General features: G+C 31.3%; 2 protein-coding genes across 2 annotated transcripts; one reads left to right on the top strand and one right to left on the bottom strand.

Annotated features, from left to right (window-relative positions):
* The first annotated feature begins 1,156 nt into the window (after positions 1–1,156).
* LOC7497603 (casein kinase 1-like protein 1) lies at positions 1,157–6,141 on the top strand. Its single transcript, XM_002309176.4, has 14 exons — positions 1,157–1,477; positions 1,558–1,598; positions 2,029–2,098; positions 2,245–2,393; positions 2,487–2,582; positions 2,698–2,768; positions 3,148–3,209; positions 3,317–3,380; positions 3,466–3,550; positions 3,635–3,761; positions 3,901–3,983; positions 4,060–4,123; positions 4,474–4,613; positions 5,208–6,141. Exons 1-14 carry the CDS (start codon positions 1,402–1,404, stop codon positions 5,505–5,507), a joined length of 1,428 nt encoding a protein of 475 aa, XP_002309212.1. The 5' UTR covers positions 1,157–1,401; the 3' UTR covers positions 5,508–6,141.
* A 5,907-nt stretch (positions 6,142–12,048) lies between these two features.
* LOC127905424 (uncharacterized) lies at positions 12,049–12,780 on the bottom strand. The gene has a single exon (XM_052453618.1). The coding sequence runs from the start codon at positions 12,613–12,615 to the stop codon at positions 12,226–12,228; it is 390 nt and encodes a 129-aa protein (XP_052309578.1). The 5' UTR covers positions 12,616–12,780; the 3' UTR covers positions 12,049–12,225.
* Positions 12,781–19,971: the final 7,191 nt, after the last annotated feature.

The raw sequence follows: 19,971 nt of genomic DNA, 5'->3' as shown, positions 1-19,971 counted from the left end.
AGTTAAAAAAAACCTTTGTGAAAGTACCAAATTGCTTCTTTAAAGCTGTATTTAAAATTTTTGTTTTTAATGATATTTTAGTTATTCACTTTGTTTTTTTTTAAAAAAACTTATTTGTCTCTGATCAATTTAGTAATAACCAATGTATCTTGTGACAAGACTTTAATGCCTCCAATAATTGGTTTTAAGTTTTTTTTATGTAAAGAAATAACTTATAATTATACTGTTCTAATAAACAATATTTTTATGTTGTAGTTATAATGTTTTCCCATGACCTCTTAGATTTTATTAATGCTTTTTATTTAATTTAAAAATGAAAAGACCATTGTCCATAAAGTCTCATAACATAAATGTGTTTGTGCCAATAAAATAATGAAATTTATTTATTTTTATTATTTTAAAATTGATTTATTTTTAAAACTGAAGTAAAATATTCATAACCTTTATTCTTTCTTTCTTTATTATGATATTATCTACTTGTTCTAAAAACCATATTAGATAATAATTATATTATCTATTTAGGCTTTCATTTGTGTGTGTATTTTTTCTCCAAGGAATTCAATTTGATTTCCTAAAATTAAAGAAAATATGGCAACTGTTTTCAATCCTAAAATTTTCTTTAACAACATGAAATGTTGTTGTTGTTGTTATTGTTATTATTATTATTATTATTATTATTTAATTCTAATATTAAATATAAATTATTAAATTTTAGGAGAATATTTCATTTAACTTTGAAGTTGGAAGATTTTGAGTAGAAACTTCTTTACAAAATAAGTTCTTATACTATATTTATCTTTTCAATATTTATTATCACAAGTATTTTTGAAAATTATAAATAACACGAAGGATAACATCACTCAATATATATTAAAAATAATATTTTAAGGTTGTGTAAGCGTAAAAATTAATTTTGGAGAATTAAAAAAATTATTAAAAAAATATATTATAAAAAGAGAGAGTATATATATTTACTCTTTTTTTTTTAAAAAAAACAAAATAATTGATAAAGAACATGAGATAGACAAAAAGAAAAAACTAATTGATTAGTTTTTGAAACACAGAAGGACTATTCGATCCGTTTTGAAAACATAGAGGGACTAATTTATAATCTACTCCAAGTTGTCTTTTTTTTTTTTTTTGCCCCGAACACTTTGGTTTTGGATGATCAAAATTCAATTCAATTTCATTCAAAGCAACACAGAAAGAAGGGAAAGGAAAGATGATAGAGTGACAGACGCTATCTATCTAACCCTTTATTTTGTTTTTTCTAAATATTATTCGATTAGGAAGTTTGTTTGTTTGTTTTTGTAGATCTCCAATTCCGCCATTCTTGTATCGATTTACTGTTGGGTGTCGACTTTTGCCTGATATTTGTCGGTTAGGGTTTCGGCTTCTTTAATGGAGCCGCGTGTTGGTAACAAGTTCAGGCTCGGCCGAAAGATCGGCAGCGGCTCCTTTGGAGAGATCTATCTAGGTTTTTTTTTTTTTTTTTTTTTAATTTGATTTAAATAATATTTTTTAATTTTTTCTCATTGGCTTTTTGGATTGAATTAGGTACGAATATCCAGACTAATGAAGAAGTCGCCATTAAGCTCGTAAGTTTCCTTTTAACTAATGTGATTTTTCGTTTTGATTATTTTGTTCAATTCCTCTTCGTTTTTCCTTTTTTTATTTTATGTTGGATTCAGTTCAGTTAATTATTTAATTTGATTTTGCTATATAGGTGGTCTAATTAATGTTGTCACTAATTTCTTTTAGCTGCAGGGGAGGATTTGCTATATTTGGACTCCACCTATTTTTTTTATTTATGTTTGGTTTCAATTTTTAATCAAGAATTTAGTAGTGTTGTGAACTAAATTTTCTATTTCTTCTTACTGCACAACTTTACTAATGTTGGATTGCTTTTCAATCAATTAATTGTTTTGATGTGTTTTTAATTTAATGATTTTTCTTATTTAATTTTCTTTGTGGGTTTGAGCCGAAATGATTATATTCTTAGCTCTCTGTGATCCTTGAATTGTTCAGGAAAACGTCAAAACAAAGCATCCTCAGTTGCTATATGAATCCAAGTTATACAGAATCCTGCAGGGAGGAAGTAATGATATTTCCTGACATCTTTTTCATGATTTTTTTTCTGTTTATTTATTTTTTTTAAATTTATTTTTGTATGAGTGTGTTGTTGTTTGCGCATTCTTCTATTATTTTTTCTATCTTTTTTCTGATCATTTTCTATCTTGGCAGCTGGTATTCCAAATGTGAGGTGGTTCGGGGTTGAGGGAGACTATAATGTTCTGGTGATGGATTTGCTTGGACCTAGTCTTGAAGATCTCTTTAACTTCTGCAGTCGGAAACTCTCTTTGAAGTCAGTTCTTATGCTTGCTGATCAGATGGTGAGTTCCATCAAATTTTCCATTTTCAGTGTGAGTACTTATCTTTCAGAAATATTATCTATTTATGTTGTTGTGTCCTTTTCTTCTCTCAAGATCAACCGTGTCGAGTTTGTTCACTCGAAATCATTTCTTCATCGAGATATCAAGCCAGACAACTTTCTTATGGGCTTGGGAAGGCGTGCAAATCAGGTCTTGATATGAAGTATATGTTTTCTTTTTTATATATATATAGATATATTTCATCTCTCTCTCTTTTTTCTTTCAGGAAATCCATATAAATATTGTGTTGTTCACTTGTACATAGGTATACATCATTGACTTTGGTTTGGCAAAGAAATACAGAGATAGTTCAACCCATCAACACATTCCTTACAGGTGAATAGATTGTGTTTTGTGTGCATGTGCACATTGTACACACATTTGTGGGTGCTTGTGTTACCTTAAATATATTTTGATGCTCTTTTGCTCTGTTTGGGATTATATTAAATAAAACTGCATATGGAAATTCATGTCATCTGCCAATATCCTCAATAGTTGTAATATATATGCTGCTGTTATTTTTTTGGTACTTAATTGCATTGATAATTGGGTTCTGAAATACAGAATATTGGTGACTTGTCTTTGTTTTACTGTTGATGTGATTGTAGAAGTATTTCATTCAGCTATCTCATGTATACTCTTTTGTTTTTCACCTTTGGTATTTCTGTTGATAATATGTGGTAATTAAGTCATTACTGGAATTGACACACTACAGGGAAAATAAAAATTTGACTGGAACTGCTAGATATGCAAGCATGAACACTCACCTGGGCATTGGTATGTGCCTTGTCTTTTTTTGTGCGTGGTAATCTATTGGCCTTCCGTTTTGTGCCCTTTGTTTCATAACATTGATTGCTCTATTTTTGACTTGTTGGGCTGCACAGAGCAAAGCCGGAGGGATGATCTAGAATCTCTTGGTTATGTCCTTATGTACTTCCTGAGAGGAAGGTGATTCTCTTTGCCTGCCTACTTACCCTACCTTGCTGTGTATCCTCTTTTGCAAATTTGATCACTGATATGTTTGTCCATGTAGCCTTCCTTGGCAGGGACTAAAAGCTGGAACTAAGAAACAAAAGTATGAGAAAATTAGTGAAAAAAAGGTTTCTACTTCGATTGAGGTAAAGTGGTTCTAATTACCAAGGTTGCCTGCAAATTCTGTTGCCAAGTCTAATAATCTAACCTGAGATATGATGCTTCCTCAGGCACTGTCTCGGGGTTATCCAACTGAATTTGCCTCTTACTTTCATTACTGCCGTTCACTTCGATTTGATGATAAGCCAGATTATGCTTATTTGAAGAGAATATTCCGCGACCTCTTTATTCGCGAGGGTAAGGATGTTCTAGTAGTTAAATGCCTTCAAGTCCACATTGTCTGTACTAGTCTCTGTATTTCACTTCTATTGGCTTTGATAGAATAATAGAAGTGGCATTTGAATTCCTAATTGTACCTATTGATCTTATATTTCAGGCTTCCAGTTTGATTATGTCTTTGACTGGACAATATTGAAGTATCAGCAATCACAGCTGGCTAATCCTCCAACTCGCGGCCTTGTAAGTGTTCGTGGAACATTTTACTTCTTTTAGTTATTGGTGTGGAATAGATTTGAATTTTTCTTGTTTCTGTTAGGGCCTCGGTGTTGGAACCAGTTCTGGAATGCCACCTCCTATTGTCAGTGCGGATAGACAAACAGGTAGTTTATGTTGAGTTTTTAAATTGGTTCCAAGTATTCCTTCACATAATGGTTTCTTCATTTCATAAACTGTCTTTTCTATAGTGATGGTCTCTTGTTGTAAGATTTTTTATTACTTTTATTTAGTCATTCTCCAATTTAATTTCAGTCTTTTAATTTGCCAGTACTCTCTCTCTCTCTCTCTCTCTCTGTGTTATGGATCTAGAATCTAGCTAAATACTGCCTACATGTTCCCACTTGGGCGAATACCAAATAGCAGTTAATTGATGAAGAATAAACTCTAAAGAGAAGGTGAATCATTATCCCTTAACATATGCTTGGGTTTAATACCTTTTCTTTCTTCAATGCAGGTGGAGAAGAAGTGCGAGCAGCTGGCCAAACAATGGAATCCTCTCGCCGGAGGCTATCAGGACAGATCATAAATGCTGGAAGTTCTTCAAAGCAGAAAAGTCTAGTTGCTAACGAATCTCCAATTACAAAGGATGCCATGGTAAGTTGCTTGGATTTGTTTTTTCTTTTTCTGCCCCAAATTGTGCAAAGCTTCCTATTGTCTTATAATGCATGATCAAGCTTTAAGTATGGCCTGATGCATGTTGAATATTAAGCGTTCTATTTTTCATATAAATGTTTGCAACTTGTTCTTTTAACTTGCATTTGGTAAATCCCATCAATCCTGCCCCTTAAAATCTTGGCCGGTTTCTGGGCTCACTGACAGTCAAACTCCTACTAGCATAGTATCATCAGGCCATGGCCTCCAAGTTGCTTTGTGTATTCATCATTGCTGGCTAACCTGAGTGTTTGTGGCTATGCATTATCTTCTGTTCATGCAGTTGGTTAAAAAATTTTACCCTACATATGCAGTGTTCTGTTAACTTGCATGTGTGAAATTCTCCCTTTATTGTATGTTGTTTAATATCTTTCCTGGATTGATATTGATTTTCTTTGTTCTTGCTTTCTCTGCTATTGATGTTAGCTAATCTTTTATATCATGAAGATTTCACATACATACTGATAGTCCGCAATTAGTTTTCTTCCCCCGCATTTGTGTTTCAGATCTAAACTGCATTATAATTGGCTGCTGCAGTTACCCAACTCCACTTTTTTGGGCCGATCAAGTGGATCCTCAAGGCGAGCTGCAGCTGTTTCCAGCAGCCGTGATGTATTTGTTGGAAGCGAGTCTGATCCCCAACGGTCTTGCACAACTGAGGCTAGCCCTGGAGCAATACATAAAATTTCTAGCGGGCAAAGAAGTCCTCCTCTTGGATCTTCAGACCCAAGGCGCACTTCATCAAGTAGAAACACCTCTCACATGAAGACATATGAGACCACCCTTAAAGGATTTGAGAGTCTGAATTTTGACAGTGATGAGAAGGCTCATCATTAGGAGCTCAGCACTGTGCATTGTTGTAAATCATGAATGTACTGGTGTGCTGTTACACTCGAAGCAGGGTTGTTTTTTCTCATTGAGCTGAGAAGAGTTTGGAAGTAGTGGCTCCGAGCCTGGATGAACTCTAGATTTCAATGTATGCAGTAAAAGTGTCAGCTGATTAAATGGAAACAGACAGGCCTGAGAAGCTGAATTCAATTGCAGCAAAAAGCTTGGTCCACAACTGCTCTGGGTGTATTCAATCAGATGTACTTATTCAAATCTCTCCACTACCTTGACCCGTATCCCTCCCCTCTTGTTCCATCTATAAATTGGATTTTTTTTCTTAATGTTTCTTTGACCCAGATTTAAAACTTGATGGCAGTGAAAAATGGCCGCTGTATTCTTGTTCAGCTCACAAGATTTTAGAACCACTCAAGGCTCAGGCTTGGGGTTCAAATATTTTCCTGGGGTGCTATGTTGTAGCTTGATTTTGCCTTGCCATTTTATTTTTTTTTATTAGTTAGTGAATATCAACTAGTAATATCGGACATGTTTCCCTCTTTCAAGGGAACTACAACGTTGAGTATTTTAGTAAGAAATGTTATTGTGGTCGCTGTGTTTTCTAATAAATGATTTCCGTTTGACGTTAGGACTCAGCGTGGGCGGATTGGTCAATTTCTATTTCCCAAAAGTCAAAAAAGAAAGGGAGCGTCACATGTTTTGAAACGTGTTTATTGATTGAGGAGCCAGCCATCCTCTCACCACGCCGTTGTAATAAATAAAGGGCTTTTCGTTGATTGGCAATGGCGTCTTGATATTTTACTAAGAAAATAAATAAATTATCACGGGCTTCATTCTTAACAAAAATCTAAAAACAAATTCTAGAAATTTAATACAAGTTATGGCCAAATTTTATTTTTATTTTTTTTAAATCCTTGACGTGGTTCTCTAATTTAATGCCCAATCATGTTAGATATTACTAGATTTTTTTGTTGTTCTCGGATCAAAAAAAATTTAAAATTAAATAAAATATATAAAAGCATTGTTAACGTGTTCTTTAGTACAAAAAAAATTAACTATTAATAAAAAATAAATAAAACATATTAGACTATAAATACTGAACATTTTTTTTTAAAAATAGATGGAGATATTTTGAATCGACCCAACCCAACCCTGATTCACTTGCAAAATTCACGACTCAAGTCATGGAACCAAGATAACCTCATGAACAACAAGTCAAAATAAATTACGAAACTTGATTCCCAATAAACCTAATATTAAAGGGTGAATATGATAAAAAAAAAAATAACTCGAGTAAACTAGGATAAACATGTCAAACTTGTGATTTAGATCATAAGAACGAGAAAACCCGATGATAAACAAATAAAATAAATAAATTATGAAGGCTAATTCATAATCAACTCAATGTTGAAGGAAGAGATTGAGAAAAATAAATAACGTTTAGAAAAAAAAATAATAACTCGAGTCAATCCGGGTTAAACTGTCAAACACGAGACTAAGGTCATAAGAAGAGGATAATTCCATAGAAAGAAAAAAAAACATTCAATCCATAGCTAATCCAATGTTGAATGTTGAATTAAAAAAATTACTTAAAAAAAACAAAAAATCCAACCCAGGTCAACCCGAAGCAAAATCAATTTTTCTTACAATCAAATTCTTAATAAACTCAATTAAACCTTTAATAAATTTAATTGATTTCAATAAACATTTGATTTTGAACATTTCTTCCTCAAATTGAATTTTTTTTGTTAGTCGAGCTCATTAGTCAACAATATACAATCAAATTTCAATTCTTGTATTTTTAAACCTCCTCAACCAATTTTTTAGTTATTTTCTGGATGTTTTGGCATCCTCTTCCCACAGTTATTATTTTTTTTGGATTTTGTTTTTTTTAGTCTGAATATATATTTTGATTTTTGGAAGAGAAAAATTGAATTTGGGGAATAACACAAAAATAGGTTATGACACTAATGTTGAAGGGTAAAATTGAAAAACAAATTAATAAAAAAAAACTTGAGTTAACCCGAGCTAACCAACCAACCAAATATTGGAGAAAATTGATTTTTTTTTAAAAAAAAATGATCTAAAAAAATTGACATCAACCCAAGCTAACTTTTCAGGCCCGTGACTCAGGTCATGAGACTGTAATTACCTTATAGAATGCAAATTGAAAATCTAACAACATTAAATGCTAGATTGAGCCTTGAAGTCAAGAAAACAGGGTCATGTTTTTTTTTTCTACACTTAATGTCAGTGATCCATGTTGGCATTTTAATCTCATGGTTAAATTTGAATTGTTATTTAATGCATTCATATACATTATAGAAATCACACAATTATGATTTGTGTTTCTAATTTCTACTAAAATTTCAGCAGAGCCTTCTCTATTCAAGTTATTAAATAGTTCTTTACTTCTCTTAAAAACCTACATAATGATTAAAGGGAGTTCCAAATCCCATACACAACAATTCATATCCAAGTATTGGGCCTCATGTCATTTAATCAATTCATAATAGTACACACGAACTAAAATTTACCGAGTACATTTAAACAATTTAAGCTTAACTTTTCATCAAAAGAGCATTTTATTACAAGAAAAATATTATAAATATTTATTCATATTACAATTTCCATCCATTTGAATTACAATATAATATTAAAAATCTACCTAATACTGTAACAAAGAAAATCAAAGCCCTGTCAAAACATATGGTATTCCATATTATGAACCTGCAAAAAATATAAATATTACAACACAATTAAGGTATGACATATACAACATGTTCATGATTCTTCATGGAACAAACATCCATAATTTCTTTTGATATATATCACAACACAATTAAGGTATGTCATATACAACATGTACATGATTCTTCATGGAACAAACCTCTATGATTTCTTTTGATAATAACATAATTGACTCCTTTACCATAATCTCTATTAACCTTGAGTATTGTATAATCACCTCGTCAAGGTAATTCCAAGCTTTATCTTTCCATCCAGAAGTTACACCTTATTTGGAAATCCATCTCGGTATCTTTATCCATCGAAACTAACCCTAAAGTTTTATTGATGGTAAAGGTCTGTTCCACTCATCTTACCCTAAACCATATGTTTATCAATGATAAATTATCCTCTGTACTATTTATTCTATATGTTCTCTGAGAAATCTAACCCTTTATCGGTATTACCCTACAATTTCAAATAAGTAAAACCAATAATTTATTGATTTTTATTTTCCATAACGAATCTTTAACATTGATTCAGTTTGAGCCAACACATCATTAGTTGTTCATCTTACAACAACTTTTATAAACACAGGTCCTCGCATGCATCAATACACTTATCCATCTCTTAGATTTACTATCATATCACTTGAAATATGCAAACATAGATGCCCATATTCTTGTTCTATTAGGCCATCAAAACAATTCTCAAATCTCTTACCATACAATACCCGAATCGACCTGTATTTAGGCCTTTATATACGATTAAACATCCACCTTTTTCTTCACAAGAACAACATTAAAACTACATTCATTCAACCACACTGCATTGTTCAAATCAACCCTTTGTTAAAACCCATTTTACTATCATTATAATCCTTAGAGTTCTCATGCATACATTGTCCGAAACAACATTTGAAATGCTTCTCATTGTTGTTCCCCTAACAACTCTCTAACTCATATAATATGTTGACAAAATAGACTACAAATTACACCCTAATATAGACCAAAACACAACACATTTAGTATCATTAGTCAACACCCTCGTGACTAACTACCCAATAAGTTCTAATATCGTTATCATCTAATACTACTAGTCTTTTTTCTTGCCACAAACATAAAAAAAAGATATCATATATCCCATCAAATGACATATTAATCAAATCAAGCTCAATCCTCACAAATCATCGATTTCTCTGGCCCTCACTTTAAGGTTAACTCGTCAACCTTTTCCATTCTTGCGGTTAGTTATAAAACTTTTATCCAACCCATTCTATATTCTATATTTCTTTTTTTTTTCTCCATTTTTCCTTAATTCTCAATGCAACCTACATCTATTGCATTTCCAACAATTATATTCTGAATACTAACAATCTTACTTTTCATCTATGCTTTTCAATTATCTAGTCCACTTTGAATGATCATCATCGTTGATGCTAAATTACTCTCAACCATCCAACATGACAGCTAATTATTTTCAGCTATCCCTCACGGACGCTAATAAATCTGGATAACCCTTATGGTTGCCAACAACTTTGGTTATCCTTTATAGATGCCAATAAATATTGTTAACCCTTGTACTTGCCAACAACCCCGTTTATCCCTTACGGACTCCAATAAATCTTGCTAACCCTTACTGTTGCCAACAACTCCAACTATCCTTCATAGACGCCAATAAATCCGATTAACCCTTATGGTTATCTATCTCTTAAGGATGTCAATAAATCCGGCTAATCTTTACAGTTTCCAATAACTCTAGCTATCCATCACGGATGTCAATAAATCCAGCTAACCCTTATGATTGCCAATAACTCTAGCTATCCCACTTAGATGCTAATCATTATGGCGATCCCTTTCAGATGCCAATCAATTCGTCAGACCTCAACGTTTATTGATTTACACGTACTAATCTCACAAAACTCTTGAGAAAATCACTTAATTTTACAAGAAAAATAAAAAACCTCTCTTTCTTTCTATTCAACTATTGGTTGGAGTTTTAAAGAGGAAAAGGGCGACACTGTTCAATTTATTTATAAGTTTGCCATTCATTTATATCTCTTTAGATTTCTCACGTAGACTACTTGGTTTTGCGCTTAAATCGAGAGCCCTTTAAAGCCTCTGTTTGACTTAAAATTTTAACCCAAGGTAGAAAAACATGTCAGGAGAATTGATGCAAAATTTTAGCTTAATTCAATAATCGGGTTAAAAGTTATGCTTGAAGATATAAAACTAGTTGGTAGGTGGTTTTACGCTAAAAATCCAGATTTTCTTGTTAAATACCTGCATAAATCATACCAATTATTCTAATAAATCCCTAAGAACATTTTATTATTCCAAAATGTATTTATTTGGCCTTTTCACAATTTTTAAAATTTACAGACTTTTTACTGTTTCACGGTAACGTTACTGAATTTTGAATTTTTGACTCGTGCTCACAACATTACTTTTCCCTTTTTGTAGTGTCCTCTCTTAAAGTTTATTCTTTATGACCATACTAATTCTTTGAGTTTGTTGTCTTATTTGTTTTTATTCTTTTATCCATCAAAACAAGTTACTAGTCTCATCAATGTTATGAGTTTTAATCTAAAATTCAGAATTCTTATTTCAATTTCAACAATACCTTTAAATTTATTTATTGAGGTCATCCTTCCCATGATATATCACAATTATTATTATCTCCATCATTTTCCACCTTTTTTCATCCCGAACTTTCATTGCTCGTCAAGACTTTATTATAGGCGATCATATTTTTATGTAGAAGTTTATAATTACAAAGTTTATTTTCCAATTAATTTATTGTTAATGGATTAAATTAAAAAAAATTCAATTAAAAAATAACCAAAACAAAACAAATACTAATAAAAAGAATCTAAAGAATCGAAATTAAAAAATCTAAAGGAGAAAAAGAATGCATAATATTTCCCCTCCTGTGCCACGGCACTTTTGCTACAAGTTCTTTTTATTTTTTTGGGTGATTGTAATTGAAATGTAATGTCCGACGCCCCCTTATTTCTAACATTAACAATCATCGATTGTTATACATGGGCTTGTTTAAAAATAAAATAACAATAATAAGAAAACACTTCCTCGTTATTACTAAATCTTTTAAGCAATTACTAATACTCGACTGCTGCTAACCATAGCTTGTTGGAAGTAGGAACAAGCCATCATCATATGGAATTTCAGAGATTTGAAGTGTGGAGTTCCAGCCGCAGTCCATGGAATATTTCCAAGGAAACAAAGCATTTAGCCTTCACTTGGTTCTGTAGGAAGGAAAGAAATGCAAGAGGTAGATTACCTTACCTGCCTGAATATCCCATCCACCTATGAACCATCAAGGATTGGCTTAGAAACTCAGAATCAAGTTCAAAAATGAAGGTGCGCACAAAAGCATCATAGGATGAGGGGAATTGTTAGTATGACCCCAACAGTCTTGTCTTCCTACACCATAAGACACGACAGAAATCTGAAGCAGAAGACATGACCTCTAAGGTCAACATGTCTTAGTTTATCCGAACTTATGGATGCCTCGTGCATCAATCATATCACCACCAACCTCCTCCTCGATGCGGCAACAGCTCCCAAGGAATGGCTGCCACTGTCCCTTCTCCACAACAGTTGTTATTAATCATCCGAAGAACCCCCAAAGGCATGCTTCTTCTGGAACCACAGAAGAAGTAAATACATACAAGATCAACAAATTCATGCACCAAAAAAAACCAAATGCCAGAAACATGTAAAAACTCCGAGCCACAACCTCCAAACCTGACTCTCAACAATGGTATCCCAAATTAGGAGCCAGAAACTATGAATAAGCACAATCAATTTAAGAAGTTTTAAACTATAAAACAATCATTTACTCGGAACAGAAATACAGGGAAAAATAAACAATAAAAAAAGAAGCATGGTGATGATTATGATCATTGACCCCTCATCATATATCACCCAATTAATCATTACTATATATCTATCTACTACTGCTACTACTTCCAGTTGCCATTAACAACTTTACTACACCTTTCTTTAATCCACCTAAAACTCTTCTTTAAAGACCCTTTAACTTTTCCTTCAACAGCATAAACCTTATAGCTAGCAACTCTCCTTTTCCTTTGTAACTCAGGATCATTGAAGCTCCATCTTTTAGAAGTTGACCCATTTGTTGACTTTCCTTTCTTGAATTTGACATCACTAGTTCCAATCTGGGCTTGTGTTTGGTAGACAGAGGTTGCATAGGAAGCACTGTAGCACCTGAGATCTTGCATGCTTGTGATGGCATATGAAGTAGGTGCTCCTCCTCCTCCATTACTGGCACCGTTGTAGCTTTGAATTTGGTACCTTCCATCTGCGTATGATTTGGATCTGTAGTTTTCCATTGAAGAGAAGAGAAGAAAACACAGGATCTTGATCTGCTATTTCTAATTTCTCTTGTCTAGAGAAGACTACGAAGAGAGGGGCTCTATGATCATCGCTCCTTTAAAAGGACCTTGGCATGGCGTCTTTGGAGCGTGCCCTACAAAAATAATTCTCAACAGCTGCCTTTTGGTCATTGGGTGTGGAAGCCACCACGGTTTTTCTTTGACCGCTCCACCTAAAATATATATATATTTTTTCTATTGCTGTTATTTAATTTTATAATTAGCAAGGTTATTAAAAAAACAAAAAACTAGAAGGTACGGTAAAATACTATTTTCCTAATACATTACACTGTGAAAAAGAATAGTATTTTTATCGTCTTGCTATTAAAAAAAAAAAACAAAAAACACATAAGCAGGCGGTTGAAGATAAAAGTGTTTTTAGCTGGAGGATTATTTTAGTATTTTAAAATTAATTAAAGACAAGATATGAATTTTATTTTTTAATTTTACAATGAAATAACATTAATGCCCTTGTGAGGTTGCCATAAAGGGTTATTTATGTAATTTCATATAAAAATCATAGCCGTACATCCGATTTGTCTCTATGTTTTCTTCATGACTCAGAAACGCATGTATTGAAAGGAACTCTTGTTTAACGTAGACGACCATTTATTTTTCTTCTTTTTTTTTTTTTTACTCTTACTCGGTGTTTATATCCTACTCTTTAATTTTCAAATCAGCCCCTCAACTTTTTTTTTTTATTTAGTCCATGTTCTTTTTGTTATTATTTTTTTATCAGCTTTATATTTTCTATGTTTTATCCTTTATTTTTTTTTTTATTTGATTGAGTTATTTTGAGTCTTCTTATTTATTATTTTTTGTTAAATTTATATTTTAAAAATAAATTATGACCACAAATTAAATAAAATTAATTCATTGAATAGGATCTCTACTCGTACGTACCAAATCAATCATGGTAATGCGGCTTTTTATTCCACTAACCACTGATCATCAATGTTAACTTCTTGATTGTCTAGTAACTGATTATGAATTGCGGGATCTTATAATAATAAAAAAATCACATCGAACTGGCTTAAAATCCAACCAATATTTAATATTTATATATTTATTTTAAAACAAATTGAATTGAGTAGTATTATAATGATGATGTACTCATTATCAAAAATTAAAAATATACACGTCAAAATCATATTTGCTCTTGAAGACTTTTCCTAATTAAGTCCAGAATTATATTGAAAGCTGAATTAAATAAATAAATAAATAATTAATTAATTAATGGTGTCAACTTTGTCATGCCAGAAAAATTGAACGGAACGACTTTTTGTTGCTTTGATCAAAATACAAAACGCCTTGCACGGCGGAGTGAGAAGGGGGTTGCTTTTTCTTCCCCTTACGGTCTGGTCTCATTCATTGGGAAGGAGAGGATTCAAACCAGACCAAAGGCCAAGTCGTATTTAGTTAGCTAGTTCACTATATTGCGTGTGTGGCTACAAGAAATCTACATTTATTTTTATTATTTTTTTAATTATTCGATCTTTTAATATCATCCTTCTATCAAATGTCACGGCTGGATATAATTAAAAAATTGCTCTTTTTTTTAAAATAAAATAAAAATAAAGGTCAAGGGTATTAAAATATTAAATTATATTCTTGTGAAGGTCTAGGATTCAAGTTGACAAAGAAGTTTCCTATAAAAGCCGTATAAATCAGCTGAGACGAAGGTGACGGGAAAAGCCTCAGTTCCCTGCCAATTTTGAACGAAACATTTCTTCAAAACAGGGCTTGAATTACTATTAATTCAATCAAACACTAATACATATAATAATACAAAGACAAAGACAATGAATGAAACTGTCCCCACCCCCACCCAAAATGCTAGACATTAGTTAATTAACTAACTACAACAGTGCTTTGGTTTTTTTTTTTTTATATTAGATTAACTATAAATTAGATTTTATAATTTATTTTAATTTGTTTTTTTACGGAATTATCTCAATCTAATGACTAGGATCATGGGTTTAGCGTATCAAACTTATATATATAAAAAAAGAGCATAAACTAGATTGTTTAGTTTATCATAACAAAATTATACATGTGAAAACATATATATAGATTCTAGTATGCATACTAAGCATAAATCGACTTGCAATTAATATCAAAACAAAATCTTAGCATGCATACTAATTAAACAATATATTTATATTTAAATTAAAATAATTAAATGTATTTATTTGTTGAAACACTTTAAATAGTGAAACTTTTGTTGTTTTCAAGGATGAATCTTTTGATCTTAAGACTTTATTGCTAATCTCTTAGTGCAAAGGTTGTTTGCAATAAACCTCTCAAGATTTCAAAAACACTAACTTTGTTTATATACACTTCTAAATAAGGCCTTTGAACCAAAATAGATGGACTTAGTAATCTTTCAACAAAATAAACATAAGCTCTAGATTTGGAAAGAATATAAAAGCTTAAAAAATAAAGGAAAAAACACTAAAATTTGAGGTAAGGACAAGTATGTAAAATTAGGAAAAAAACTTCTTTTAAACTCTTCCTTCACCCCCCCTCCTTTTTTATAGATGAGTATTAACTAGAATTATTTTTCACATTATCCACTTTTGATTAACCACCAAAAATCCATAATAAAGCCTGAACATTATGGTCATAAAATAATGTCTTCTGAGTTGAAAGAACTTGCTCAGGTTCTGTTGAAAACATGTTGAAAAACTGATTAAATTCTTCATTCATGGGTTGGACAGAATAGTGGGCTAGGCTCGAAGAAATAATTATCCATGGACCAAATCCAAGCCTAAATTTAAGTTGGAAAACAAATAATTTTTTATGGCTAAGAAAATTATTTCACAATGAACCCAAGCCCAGGCTTGAGCACCAGCCAGACCGGTGCACGCGTGAGTGGGCTAAATCCCGAAGGCCACTTTACTTAGCTTCTCTCACCTCTAAAAACCCGGGTGTCCTTTGGGCTCAATCTTAACTCTTCAACTATCCTTTATATAAACACTCGGAAAATCTTGTTTCTTTTTAGTATGAGATATAGTTTTTTAGAGGGTTTTGGATTTCATCAAAACATGTCAACCAATGATTCTTTGAGATCAATTTCTCATTCATATATAATTTATTTAAATCATGTTAATGTTTTATGTTAAAAAGTATATGTTAGAGATTAAATTCTAATGAAGTTTTAACCCCAAAAGTGAGTGGACACCTATTTGGAATTTGACCTCAAATGTGCCTATTGACCATTATCTATAAACAAATTCCCAACAATCCCCATGTATAGAAATCATCTCACCAATTTTAAAACGACTCGAAGATTTGTTAAGAGATATTGATTTGGTGGATCATTACATCAGGATAGGTAACTTTTGACTTTGAGCCTTCTTTGATGAAATACTATCGGATTTACTTGGTTAAATAGTGAACGCGATGCAATATCTTGAAATATCTAGTCTTTTATGTAAATCGAGACAATAATACTCATATAGTTCTCTACCTAGAGATTTTTTTTAGTTCTCAATATTATGTTTATTTTGGCTTTAAACAACTCTTGGATTCATGAGTTCTTTATAAAATTCAACCTTTATTGAAACTCTTAAACAAACTATCTTGTTTCTCACTTTTATAAGTAATCTTTCATTAAAAGTATTCTACTATACTCCACTTAGTATATCAAGATATGAAAATCATTAAAAGTATTGCTTAACTTTTATCACGTTGCAGCTAAAACTTATTTTATCATAGGAATAAGCAGGAAACAATAATTTCTATATACTATCAAGAATGTTATATAAGTTAGTTTTTTATTTGAACCTAAATCTTGAGATCTTCAATCAACTATGTATGGTTACCATCATTACACTATTTTATTTTTAAATACTTTTTAAGCCCATTCCTCATGATAAATTATACATATGCTCTTTTATCAAACCTTTGGTTAACGGATTTGTAAAATTTTTCTTTGACTTTACATAGTCAATGGAAATAATTTTATTTGAGAGCAAGTGTTTAATGGTATTATATCTATCATGTATATATCTAAACTTACCATTCTAAGAATTCACCTATGTTAAATTAATAAATCTGGAATTTTGCATGAAATGGTTGACCATTTATGATTACCAAATAAACCGGTTGACCACTTATTAATCAATGATAAACGCCTAGGAGTTCTGCAGGAACAGGTTGACCAATTGACTTGACTAATCTAAACTAGTTGGCCGTTTTAGTTGTCAGTGGGACTGTAACGGCTATCAACAACTAGTTTTTCTTAGAAACATATATATATAACTTGTCTAATTGTAAAAATAGAAAGAGAATTTGAACATATATGATATACAAGCTATTTTAAGCGTAAAACAACATCAAAATCATTAATCATTAATCATTCTCTAGTTTATTCTATTAAACCTTTATATTCTAGAATAAAGAGTATTTAATCTCATTGTCACTACATTTGAGCACCTTCATATTTTATAAGTGTTATCTAGTGGAGTATAGAGATATTAGAACTTCAAATTATTATATCCATTCTATCGAGAGAGTTTGTTGTGAAAATAAAATCATCATTGCAAACCTTTAAGAGTTAGGTAAAAACTCTTGGTATTGGTGATAGAATTTCACCAAATAAAAAAATCTCGAAGATGATATATCTTCAAGTTAAAAAAATCTTGAAGTAGGGTTTTCTTCAATTAGTGTAAAAAGTTTGGTATGGATTCATCAAGTAGAATTGTACTCTTGAACTTGGACTAGTGAAAGAATACATTATTAAAATACAGTTTGGTACTTGAGGCATGGATGTAGGCTTGTCGAATCATGTTAAAACGAGTACTTTGCAAATTCTCTTCATTAAATTTTTACTTTAATACTTTAATTATATTGTTAGTTATTGCATTTACTTGAAGTAATTTGTTTTAATTATAAAATTTAGTGCAACATGTTTAGTAGAATGACTATCATTACAAATAGTTTACATGCACTTGGTTGAACATACACTAATGCTAAAATTGTGAGCAAAATTCTTAGGTTTCTACCAAAAACTTAGAAAGCAAAGGTGATAAAAATTCAAGAAGTCAAAGATCTCACCAAACTTTCATTAGAGGAGCTTATTAGTTCTTTGATGACTAATGAGTTCACTATGGATAAGCAAAAACAAGACGAAAAGCCAAAGAGAAACTTGAATTTCAAAATCATTCATCACATTGACGACGATGATGATGATGATGATGATTGCCTTAATCACAAAGCATTTCCAAAGTTTCCTAAAGAAGAAGCAAGGGAAGAAAAAATTCTCAAACTATAAGAAAGATGGGAACAAGAAAGATTCAAGCAAAGAACTCCTAAGATGCTACAAATACAACAAAACAAGTCACATCAAAGTAGATTGTCCACTTCTTTAAAATAATAATAATAAAAAAAAGTCATCATCACAAGAAGACAATTAAAACTACTACTTAGAGTAATGATTCAGATTCAAGCTCAAGTGACATATGCTTTATAACAGTTGAAAGGGAAAATAAGGTACAATCTTTGGATGATGAATCTGACCCTACATATGATGAATTACATGATGTATTTGAATCACTATATGATGAGTTTAAGAAATTAGGTTCAAAATACAGTACTTTGAAAAAGAATTGTGCATACTTACTTGTAGAGAAAGAAACTTTAGAAAAGAAAGCTTGCATTGTGATTGGAAGTGTTTTGGTCTGTCTCTATCATAACAGTTCTTTCACTCTCTTTTTTTTGTTGGAAAAGTTGTCGTTTGAGAGAGGAATAACTAAGGTAGAACCTTAGCAAAAGCTGAAGCAAGATGTTTTATGATAAATTCTGGTTAGACCATAGTTTTCAATGGGTCTAACACTCTAAAATTGTGTTTTAATTGGCAACCAAACAATTAATTTTGGTGTTTTGGATGAAATGCAACAACAAGCACACAATCAAACATGGTCTAAATAGTGAATCCTTCGTTATTATCGATGATGAATTCTTTGTCTTTAAGATTTTATTGGTCATCTTTTAGTGCAAATGTTGTTTACAATAAGCCTTCCAAGATTCCAATAATGTCACCTTAGTTTAGATACACTTTAAACAAGGTTTTTATGGACCAAATCCAAGCTCAAATTTAAGTTGGAAAAACATAATTTTTTGTGGCCAAAAAAATTATTTTACAATGAACCCAGGCCCGAGCACGAGTCGAGCCAACGCACTTGTGTGTGGTTTAAGCCTAAATGACACTTTGCTTAGGTACTTTCCCCTATAAAAATTTAGATGCCCTTTTGAGCTTAATTTTAACTCTTCAACTGCCCATTATATAAACACTATAAAAGTTTTTTTTTTCAATATGGGATAGAGTTTTTTAGAAGGTTTTGGCCTTAAATGTGTCAATTAATCATGTTTTTTAATCAGATTTCTAACAAAACCATGTCAACTTGGATTTTTTTTGTTCTTTTGTAATTAATTTTTTTTATTCTATTATTTAACGTTGAATTTATTGAGAATTGAGCTTTATAATTTTTTTTGATTTACTTTCTATAAGATTATTTCGATCTCATAACCAGGGTCACAGGTTTAGAGAGTTAATTCGTGTTGACTCATTTTTTTTCCCTTTTTAATTGATTTTTTTTTTCATTGTCATCCTTTAATATTAGATTGATTGAGAATTGTGTTTCATGATTTTGGTTAATTAAGAATTGTGCTTCATAATTTACTCTAATTTTTTTTTTCTATGAGATTATCTTAGTATCATAACCTGAGTCGTAGGTTTGGTTAGGGGTGAGCAAAAAAACCGAAAAACCGATTAAACCGAGAAAACAAAAAAAAATAACCTAAAAAACCGAACCGAATCGAACCCAAACCGAAAAAACAGAAAAAAAACCGAGTCAAACTGGAAAAAACCGAGCCAAAACCGAGCCAAACCGGTTTGAACCGGTTTTTGTCCTAAAAAACCAAACCGAAACCGGTCGGTTTGAACCGGTTTTGGTTTTTTTTTAAAGAAAACTTTCGTTTTGGTTACCGAACCGAATCGAAAATGATCACCCCTGGGTTTGGTATGTTAACTTGAATAAACTCATGTTATTTTTTCTTTTTTTAATTGATTTTTTTTTCAATTTTATTCTTCAATATTACATTGATTTAAATTTTATAATTTATTTTCTATTAAATTATCATAATCTCATTACTCAAATTGTAAATATAAGTTAAATAACCTGAATCATGAATATAGCAAATTAACCTAAGCTAACTAGAATGAACCTATCTTAATACTTCTTTTAAAATACCACATTGAGATTGTTTTTTTAGTCTTTAACAGTTATGTAGATTACTTTTAAACTTGTT

Source organism: Populus trichocarpa, chromosome 6, assembly GCF_000002775.5.
Source record: "Populus trichocarpa isolate Nisqually-1 chromosome 6, P.trichocarpa_v4.1, whole genome shotgun sequence".
NCBI classification, from domain to species: Eukaryota; Viridiplantae; Streptophyta; class Magnoliopsida; order Malpighiales; family Salicaceae; genus Populus; species Populus trichocarpa.
This window is presented reverse-complemented; position numbering and strand designations above follow the sequence as displayed.